Source organism: Pogonomyrmex barbatus, unplaced genomic scaffold (genome assembly GCF_055798465.1).
Source record: "Pogonomyrmex barbatus isolate J1 unplaced genomic scaffold, ASM5579846v1 scaffold23, whole genome shotgun sequence".
In the NCBI taxonomy this organism is placed as follows: domain Eukaryota; kingdom Metazoa; phylum Arthropoda; class Insecta; order Hymenoptera; family Formicidae; genus Pogonomyrmex; species Pogonomyrmex barbatus.
In genome coordinates this window covers 2,226,794-2,237,997 of record NW_028297120.1, presented here as the reverse complement: position 1 = coordinate 2,237,997, position 11,204 = coordinate 2,226,794, and the positions used below count along the sequence as shown (strand labels likewise).

Genomic DNA, 11,204 nt, shown 5'->3' with positions numbered 1-11,204 from the left:
CAGTCGGTCTCCGTTAATTTTTTCCGAATCTAATAGATATCTTTCAATATGATCTATATAATAAAATTGGTTCTAAATATTTAAAATAAAAAATAAAGTTTTTTAATCTTAAATTTTTTTCTCATTATTTGCATATAATTATGTAAATACATATACTTGATATATAATTGAAATGAAGGAATTACTATTATTTAAAAAAATTATTTAAATTCTACCGCGAGACCGCCATATTAGTTTTAATTGCGCCACCAGTGCGCTGAGTGTACCGTTTTAATGGTCTTGCAAATAATGGGAGTTGGTCTGCCCTGCTGCCAATTTTGACACAGTACATACAGTAGCAACTTTTCCGATTTCAACGTATGTTAAAATGAACTGCACATGCGCGAGCAAGGTACATAATCAATCAGGGCACGGAGAGTCACTCACAACGCTTGAACAGTGGAAAAATTTTAGTGCCGACCCCTGTAAGTGGCTAGTGGTTAATCGGGACGTGGTCAAACGGGACACGGATATTCCGTCTCACTTTTCCTCTATATTTTCTCCCTTTGTTAGCATGAGATGCTTATACAAGTATTTAACGTTCAGCAGAAAATGGTGGAAATATCTCGTACAAAAATAAAGTGAGAAAGTGATTAGTGCTCAGTAATCCAAATAGCAAAATGTTTCAAATTTGCTGTTATATAGCCGAAAGTCATTGCAACAATTAATTTAGACAAACTCGGGACAAGATAAGGCAGCATTATGTCTGTCGCATTGAACTCCATGGAATGATAATTTTAATAATGACAAATCGATGGCAATATGTCAGCATCAATCTATTATTCACAACTTAACCACAACTCGTGTTGTCAATTTGTCATCCGCAAATACCAACATGTTGATAATAAATTGGCAATAATTTGAAAGCAATTTGTCATCATCAATATGCTATCCACACTCACAAAAGCATGTTAACAATAACATAACGACAACATATACCAAACAATGAGTGCTGCATATGCTGATAATATGCGAACAAAATGTTCTGTGTCAGTTTCCCTAATAAAAATGACAGACAGAATCGAATTTCGGTTTTTGTTAGCTGTCTGTATACAGATAAAATCAGCAGCTTACAGATTAGATAGAAATCATATCCATTTCTGTCCGATTCTGTCCACAATTTTTACCAGAGTTGTGCATTGTAAATATTTCGAAACAACACCGACAATGTTCAAAAGGTAATAGAGAATATATAAATTTATTATTTTTGAAACAATAACGTGTGTCCAAAAATATCGTATTTTTTAACAAAATAGCAATAAAATTATATCAGAAGAAATTTTTAAACAGATTTCAAGACAACAAACTGTTTCAAAAACGCTTTTAATATAACTATATTACCATGTAATCAAAATTGTATTAATTTATCAGGGAATGTTATTAATTTTTATTCATATTTCTATTTTATTTTCTTATTTTATTTTACTATATTATATGATTAATATAAAGTTGCAATATACATACATTAGTTGCTTAGGATAATATATACATATATATTTGTAAGTATAATTAGAAATGAATATTTACAACTTGTATATAAATCTCGAAAAATATATGTCTTTTTGCTGAAAAGTTGCCATAAACGTGTGACATTTCATATTATTTTGTTAACATTGAACTACAATTAAAAATCTTCGTGTTTGAAAATATATATGTGACAACGGATAGAAATCATTATATATGTTTTGTTGCCGTCATGTTTTTATCATAATGCTCAAGATGAAACGATTAATCATTTGTTGGTGACATATTGTTAATATATTACTGATAACATAACATACTACTATTGTTGACCATTTCTCTTAAATTCTCTTAAAATTTTGTCAACTTGCATCCATAAGCAGGCATATTGTTGTATTCGTTATGTGTCCTATTTCGATGTCAGCAAATATACAGCAAATATATAGCAACACATGCATAGTTCGCTCAATATGTTATATCACTATCTACTTGACTATCTGGGATATAAGATTAAACATGCCCGTGTCTTATATACAGGATGAGGTAACTTGCAGACTTCTAAGAACTTGTAAATTATACAAAAGTTGTTATATATAAAAATTGTATGACTTCGAGGAAGTTATTATATGAAGTATAAATTTTTTTTTTAAACGAAAACATTTAAAAAATTTCAGGATTAATTTCATTTTTTAGACAGAAATATATATTTTTGTTATATGTAATATGATGCTTCTTGTTATCTGGATATAAAAAATACTAGGGTTAGGAAGTAATTCATTACTTGTAACGAAGTTACAATTACTTTTTTTTCAATAACTATAATTTAACTTCGTTTCTTTTTTCTATTTATAACTGTAACTTAACTTAATTACATTTTTTTAAGTAACTAATTTAATAGTTATTTTCATCGTTATTTTATCTATTTCAAATTTATTTGTTATTTAACGCTATTGTGTCATTCTATCGTTGTTTTATATTTAATGATAAAATGACATAATGGCTACGTTCAGCAGAGAAAGTAGTTTTGCAACTGTTGTAAAAATCTTTAATATGATGGATTTTTTTAGTTTCCCCTTAGTTTCTCATTGATCTAAACTATATAAACTAATCACATTTAAGAACCTTACACAATTGCAAAGCTATTTGAGTTGAACACAGCCAATAGCACTGATAGCCTGCTTCTCACACTTTTAAGATGCTGTTCCATGGGCACGGAAAACGGAATCAGAACGGAAAGGTGAAATGGTGGAGACAGCCAATCAGCATCATTCCGAAAATTTCATTTAGCTTTCTGTTCCGATTTTAAGTATTCTGTATGATGCTTCTGTATGATGATCCTGTATCCTGCCTATTCTCTAACTTCGAAACGACAATGTTATCGTTACGTATACATATACGCGACAATCATCGCTTGTGCTGGCAATATTATAACGACAAAGCTATTCTGTACACAAGCTAACAAAACGATATCGATACAAAATGTGATTTCGATGTCGTTATCGTAACGAATATACTCGGTTTCATACAATTTTTTCGTTGTAATATCCAACCAATAAAATCTCTTTTCTAACATCCTTTTTTGATGAGTTTAGGAATGTGAAAATAAATTATCGATGATAAGGTTATAAACTTACAGTAAAGTGGTAAAGCTTTAATTATGGGAAATAGTAGAAGAGATAAATAAAGTCTGTGCAATGTCAAAGTAAGTATATATAAATAATTTAAGTAATATATGATAAAGTATTAATAAATTATATATGAAATTTATATTAATTATTAGCAGTTCAATTGGCCAATGATTAATTATTTATTTTGAGTGTTAAAAATACTTAGTGTTATATACAACAGATTACATAAAAAATTAATACATAATTTTTTTAAATTATTAAATATAATAATAATAAATTATTATTAATAATAATTAATAATAATAATAATTAATAATTTAATTATTATTATTATTATTAATTATTATTAATAAATATTTAATTAATAATTTAATTAAATATTTAATGTAATTTAATGTTATTAAATATAATTATTTAAATTATTTGTTTAAATTTCTTTTTTCTACATATTTAAAAAATTTTTTTAAGTAATATATTCCATGTCAAATATCCTTTTGCCATTTTATCTCAAAAATAACAGAAAATCTTAACATCTTAAAATTTTTTATGAAAAACATTTGATTTACATTACATATAATTCATAAAATATAACCTATATCTATTTATTTATTTATTTTAATATCCTTAGATATTATAACATTGATGATATATTGCTTTTAATTAAAATATTTTATTGTAATATTATTTTTTGCATGCTCTTCTTAATATTTAATATGTTTAAAATAAGTTTATGATGTTCATATATTTAAATTATAAAATTATACTATATTTACACACTTCCGTACTACTATTCGGAGCCGCTTCGGAACGTTGCTATTGATTGATATGTCTAGTTATGTTGTCATTATGGCTTATCGAGGGGTTCGATATCCCTCGATATCTTAACGACAACATTCGATACTTCGATACTTTATCGATACTTTTAACGACATTTATTGTTACGTTAAATTACAGAATACCATTTTTCGTTATAGTGTCATTAAATCTGCGTAACGACATCCCTAGCTAGTGAAAGTATCGTTAAGAAGTTAGAGAATAGGCCTATTGGTTCCCCATGGAGCATATTTTTCAGGAAACGGAATCCTCTAATCTCATATTTTTTTAATTTGATAATTTTTCATCATTTTATGCAAATAATATATATTAATAATTATCTATAATTTTTTATCATTTAATTTAATTAATATATTAATTAAATAAAATAATAAAAAATTATCAAATTGAAAAAAATATAAAGTTAGATTCCGTTTCTTAAAAAATATGCTCCGTGGGGAAATACTGTTTGGCTTTTTGAAATAAAAAGCAGTGGTGCAACAAGACAAATAAGCCCCCGCTTTTTATAAATTTTTTATTTATATACATTTTATTTATATACATAATATATGTGTGTGTGTGTGTGTGTGTGTGTGTGTGTGTGTGTGTGTGTGTGTGTGTGTGTGTGTATGCGTATATGTATACTTATAATATCTAAAATTTATATGTATGTTTCAAAATGTATAATAATAAATAATAGTAATAGAATAATAGTAAACATGATGAAGAAATACAAAATAGGATGAGATATCTAATATTGCACATTTCGAAAAACTTGTAAATATTTACAAGTTTTTCGATATGTGCAATATTAGATATCTCATCCTATTTTGTATTTTCTACAACAATAAGTTGTAGAAAAAAGTGTTATACATAAAAGTTGCATAATTTCGAGAGAGTCATTATATAATGTATACATTTTTTTATAGGCGGCGCAAAAAATTTCAAAATCAATATTGTTTTCTTAAATAAAATTATATATTTTTTGTATGTTTATATTTTTGTATGTTTATATAATATGATTGCTCTAGTTATTTTGAATATAAAAGTATTAAAATACAAATGTCAAAAAATCCATTAGTTTAAGAGATATTTTATACTTTAGTCTCACATATTCTCACATATTTTTTTATAACTGTATCTTAATACTTTTATATATACAATAAAAAGACAAATCGATTGATGTAAAGAAAGCTAAAAAAATATGTACTTACATTTTGCCTATTGCATAATTCATTTTTAAAGCAATTATGTATCTTCCTAACTCCAATTGGTTTGTCTCATTATTTTATGAATAAAAGTATTAAGGTACAAAAAAAATGAATAATTTGTGAAATATTTTATATTGTATATCAGAATATGTGAAACTAAAATATAAAATATCTCATAAACTATTGATTTTTCGACATTTGTATTTTAGTATTTTTATATCCAGAATAACAAGAGGCATCATATTACTTATAACAAAAAAAGATATTTTCATCTAAAAAATGAAATTAATTCTGAAATTTTTTAAATGTCTTCATTTATAAAAAAAATTTGTACTCTATGCAATGACCCCCGAAGTCATATAATTTTTATATATAACAATTTTTTATATAAATTTTTATATTTTTATATAATTTTTTTACAAGTTCTTAGAAGTCTGCAAGTTAGCTGGCTCATCCTATATACAAGACACGGGCATGTTTATTCTAATATGTTTATATACATCTTATTCATAATTTCATAATGCGACATACTATCCCAGCAAATAAAATGTTAGCAATTTGCTAGCAAATTGGCAACAAATTCGATCAAATATTGACTCGAGAGAATAGGACCATCATCTCGAGAGAATAGGACCATCATCTCTCTGGAATACCGGTCGTGGGGATTTGAGAAAATATACATATATATATGTATATTGTAATATATGTATATGTGTGTATATCATTGATTGTTGACTTGTTATTCTAAACACGTTATTGCGATAAATATCATCACATGCCTCGGTAGTTGAAAGGATAAGATGCCTGCCCGGTAAGCAGGAGATCCAGGTTCGATTCCTGGCTGAGGTGGTATTTTTTCGCAAAATAGTTACAAGTTTTTCACGATCGGTTCGTGGTCGGGCCCCGTCGTGACGTACACCCTCCCTTCTTATTTGGGCAAATCCATAGCCATCTGTATCCGTATTAGGCTCGGAATTTGTTGACAAGCCTGCTGACATGCTATGCCAGAAGATTGGCGGCAGAAATCGAATAGAGTCTGTTGACATGCTATGCAAACAGATTGGCGGCAGAAACCGAGCAGAGCCTACTGACATACTATGCGAACAGATTGACGACAGAAACCGAGCAAAGTCTGTTGACGTACTATGCCAGCAGATTGGCACCAAAAATTGAACGGAGTTTGCCCTAACTTCTTTGTTGGACTATTACGTCTTGCATCAAACATATACATAAAAATACGTAAACAATAAATGCATGTTTAAATTTTAATTATGATTTTTGATTATGATTTCGCTTATATAGAAAGTTTGATAAATTTTGCATGCGAGAAACGGACGCCATCTAGCGATAGTTTTCCAATTATTGTGTTTAAATATGCGTAATGACAGGCTCTGCTCGGTTTTTGTTGCCAATCTGCTGGCATAGTATGTCGGCAAGCTTTGTCATATTTTTGAAGAGAGTTTGCTCACATTGAGATATTACAGACTCTGTGTGCAATTTGTTGCCATTTTGCCATCAAACATTGATAACAAGTTCTGCTCGATTTTTACTAACAATCTACTGGCATAGCAAGCTTTATCATATTTTTGAGGACAGTTTGCTCACATCAAATATTACAGACTCTGTGTACAATTTGTTGCCTTTTTGCTCAAACGGTAATAACAAGCTCTGCTCGGTTTTTGCTAGCACTCTGCTGACATAACATATCAGCAGGCTTTGTTCTATTTTTGAGGGTAGTTTGCTCCCAACGTCAGATATTACAGACTCTGTGTGCAATTTGTTGCTTTTTTGCCATTAAATATTAGCAGGCTTTGCTCAAAATCTGTTTCTGCAGGTTTTGCTATCGGAGATGTGTACAATTGTTGAGAGATGTAAGATAATAACTATTGCTATCATTGTTCCTCTATCATACATTTTGTCTTTTTTTCTATTTAACTTTTTATCTCACATTTTCTTTCAATAGTCATATCCATGTTCGGAGTATATTGATATTTGTAGCTACATGGACGTTATACATATTCAAAGTACATATACATATGCGAGACAAAGACATCAAAACTGGCAGTTTTCCTTGTCAAGCTACCAGTATGTTACCACTGAAATATTCCCATATATATAAATCTAGTAATATTCGCTAAAACATTTTTTCTCTTTGAAGAAACTATATTGTCTCATGAAACTTTTTTTAATATATTTCTTATATAATTATAATTAGGGCGCGACAGACCCAGATTTTGCATTTTGACTCTCAAAAATTTATAATAAACAAAATAGGCTAACTGCACCTGACTCGCGAGGAGCTACATGATCTGCACGTTACTTAAAATTTTATTTTGATCTTTTTTTCAAAAAGTGGCTCTGTTAATGATTCGACCTGCTAATGATTCTATTGATTACGAATATCACGATTTTTTTTATGATTCTCTGTATTTTAGCTATAATAATGTATTAGCGAATCCATAATTCACAGCCGGCCGCGAGAAGTCTTCACGCTGTCTCCAGCCGATCCTTAATAGGATGCTTTCCAGCAACGTATACAGGCAACACTGAGTGCTTTCCATTTAGTAACACAAGTCGACACAAGTATCGCTCTATCTTTCTTGGCTTTCAATGATTAAGGGCAAGGGCAAAATGATACTTATGTCGACTTGTGTCACTAAATGGAAAGTACCCACTGTGTAAGTGTCGGTCCACAATAGGTGATTTAAGCTTTAAGAAGTAAGAAATTGACCAATCATAGTCGATTATTCTTTTCATATTCGATTATAATTGATCAATTTCTTACTTCTTAAAGGTTAAATCATCTATTGTGGACCGACACTAACACAGTGTACAATCCAGTGCTTTCCAACTATGCCACGACACAATCATACACAACTAAAATGTTGATACGTTGTTTTATGTCACTTCATGGATACTAACATTTTTGCATTTGGTATCACTGGAGCGGATATCATTTTCTATCGAAAATGATATTGGATATCATTTTCTATATAAAAATTATTTAATTGATTAATAAAATTAAATAATTTTAAATAAAGTAAAATTGTAAACTTACTATACCACTAACAATATATAAAATCATTAACATCGATGAGCTTATGGGAGTTAGTATGGCTGAAAAAAATTTGTTAAATGACTGTCCTGCACTCGAACGGTGAAATAAAAAAGCTAAATAGTGTTTCAGCTACAAGTCGATATTGTGTAACACTATGTCCCGCAGCTGGAAAGCACTCAGGATCTCGATAGTATTTAAATGATTTTCTCGGATCGTTTATATTTCAAATGAGATGAAAAAGGAAGAGAAGTTTGATATAATCTTGTATTAATGAACACTTAATAAAAATGGCAGAAAGTGAAACAAGGAAGACGTGTTTAAAATTCATAAAAGCACTAAAATGTAAGTTATAAACATGACAGATTTATTTGTGGTTATTGGAGCTAAAAGGAAGAATGGCATATAAGAGGAAGATTTGATTTGAACCAAATCAAATCTTATGACTATATACTTCCTCTTTACTTCCATTGAAACATGTCATTTTAAGTATATATGTTTTATATACGTTAAATTATAAATGGTTTATATTTTACATATATTCTAAATTTAAACAATGCTGTGGATGTTATCAGAGCAACATACAAATATAATGATTAATGATTTTAAGTTTGTTCTGTTTTTCTTCTTTTAGTAAAAGGTACACCGTTTCCTGAATTTGAAATACTTCTTACCATGTTACAAGAGGAAGTTACTAATAGAGGATTAGACAATGATATGCTGAAAAGACTTACAGATGTTATTATAAACACAGATTTACGTTAGTATTTCATTAATATAATAAGTAATAAATACTTATATTAATATATATATTTTATATACTGAAAAGCTATATGACCTTTATATATATATATATATATATATATATATATATATATATACGCCCTGCATACATATACATATATATTTGTGAATTAATTAATCTTTAAATATATATATTAGCTGCAGCTAAATTGACATTGCTAATAAAATGTCTAATTCCAAAGTACAAAGTACCCGAGAAAGTAGTAAAGTCTATGATTACTTGGTGCTTATCTTCATTAAACAATCTGCCACTTACTGTTAGTACAGTTATCATACAATGGGTCATAGGTAATTTAATTCTTCTCTGTTTTTGTTTATTATACAAATATATTTAGTATGTTTATTTGTTATAAATATATATGCAGATACAAAAGTATGAAAATATTAATGTTTAGGTTTGTGGAATTATGAATTAGTAGATAGAAAAGTGATCAACATATATTATGATGTTTTCTTCTATACTATGCTCAAGAAACAGAAACTGGTAATATATATTTTATTATTGCTTTTATATTCTTTTTCTACTTTATATTCTTTTTTTATATAAATATTTATTGTTTATTTAAGACAACTAGTTAATTAGAGTTAAAATAGAACAATAAACATTAAAAAATATAATAAACATTAAAAATTATTTTTACCTTATTATAAATGAATTAATTTTTAATTTCAAATCATTTAAAATATTTTCATCATGTTTAAATGTAAATTTAAATTTCAGGAACATCAAATAGCGCGTCTTATCTACATGCTAACAAAACCAGAAGATGTTTCTCGTAGAGATGTTATGAGATTATTAACACTTCAAAAAAATTATTCTAAACCTCCAACACACATTATTGCGTTACTTTCGTAAGTATAATTGCTAATATTTATTTAATTAAAAAAGATTATTTTTTTTAACATATTTATAGATAGACATATTTATAGATTATTTAAGTCATATAAACCAGAATTAGTTCCTGAAAAAATACAATCAGTGAATGTAGAAAGTGTGTGGAAACCTATACCTGAATCCATGAGATTAGCGTTAGAAGATGCTAGGGATCGTGCAGAAATTCAATCTCATCAAAACAGTCAAGTTTATTTTAATTGGAACATACATCAGGTATAAATAAATAAAGAAATAAATAAATATATATATACACACACACATGTACATACACATTTACATACATTTATATATTTTACACACACACATACCATACGCGCGCACACATACACACATATACACAAAATGTAATGATGTGAGTTTAGAATGTAAATTATAAAAATTTGAATGTGTATAGGGTACAAAAATTCAAAAGAAGAAACAAGCGCTTTTACCATCTGTTGGTTATTTTCACATTGGCTCAAGTATTTTTAAAGATAAATATGCAAAGTCGATTTTTAATATAAGCAGGTATATGATATAAAATTACATATATTTTTTGTAACTTTTTTCAATATATATTAATATTTTAAATGTATATTAATATTTAAATACATACATGTATAATTAATATTTTAACATATATGCTTTGTTTCTTCCAGCATAGAAGAATTAGGAAAGTATCATCAAAATGTTGAATTGCCTTGTAATGCTGTTTCACTTTTAGCAAATATGGTTGGTTATCATCTTCTTACTTATGCTGACTTTCAATACCAAAGTAGATTTTCATATAATCTTTACAATACGCTTATAAGAGGTATGTATTTATATTTTTGCTTATATTGCTACTATAACTATTTTAAAAACTTTTTATATTACAAAACCAATATATTAACATTTTCAGCATTTATATTGGAAAATGGAAAGTTTTCCGATGAGGAAATGGATAAATTTCTCACTATGACAATTGAATTTTCTCGATATATGCAAGAAGGAATACTTATAATTAAATTATTCTTTGATGAATATTTATATTTTAATACGGGAGAACATCTATTAAAGTTTCTTGATTTGTTACAATGGATGACTTCTATTTCAGTAACTGGTAATTTATATGAAGTGTTCTGTTTAGCTTTCAAAATGTTAAAATGTTAAGTTAGAATAATTTATTATTTTCAGAATTACAAGAAAACATTTTGATACATGTGGAGAATATATTTTATGAATCCAATTTAACCATAAAATGTGAAATAATTAAATCCTTACAAAAATTAATTACAAACTTGGTAAGGATTGCATATTATTTTTTCAATATGTGTAAC

The 11,204-nt window shown here is 27.7% G+C and overlaps 1 protein-coding gene across 13 annotated transcripts in view; it reads left to right on the top strand.

Moving 5' to 3' along the window:
• The first annotated feature begins 237 nt into the window (after nt 1–237).
• LOC105423816 (centromere protein I) overlaps nt 238–11,204 on the top strand; it is a 13,395-nt gene continuing 2,428 nt past the window's right edge. For 2 of the 13 annotated variants that reach the window (XR_016139584.1, XM_089078408.1), the window contains exons 1-12: nt 248–1,217; nt 2,696–3,202; nt 8,340–8,552; nt 8,842–8,967; nt 9,150–9,299; nt 9,407–9,495; nt 9,733–9,863; nt 9,942–10,119; nt 10,301–10,413; nt 10,545–10,699; nt 10,787–10,987; nt 11,062–11,168. Coding sequence is in view for 12 of the 13 variants with exons in the window: in XM_089078408.1 (XP_088934534.1) it covers nt 8,498–8,552; nt 8,842–8,967; nt 9,150–9,299; nt 9,407–9,495; nt 9,733–9,863; nt 9,942–10,119; nt 10,301–10,413; nt 10,545–10,699; nt 10,787–10,987; nt 11,062–11,168 (1,305 nt within the window). In the remaining variant the exon portion in view is untranslated. The other 11 variants (XM_089078418.1, XM_089078410.1, XM_089078411.1 and 8 more) reach the window with 11 other exon arrangements.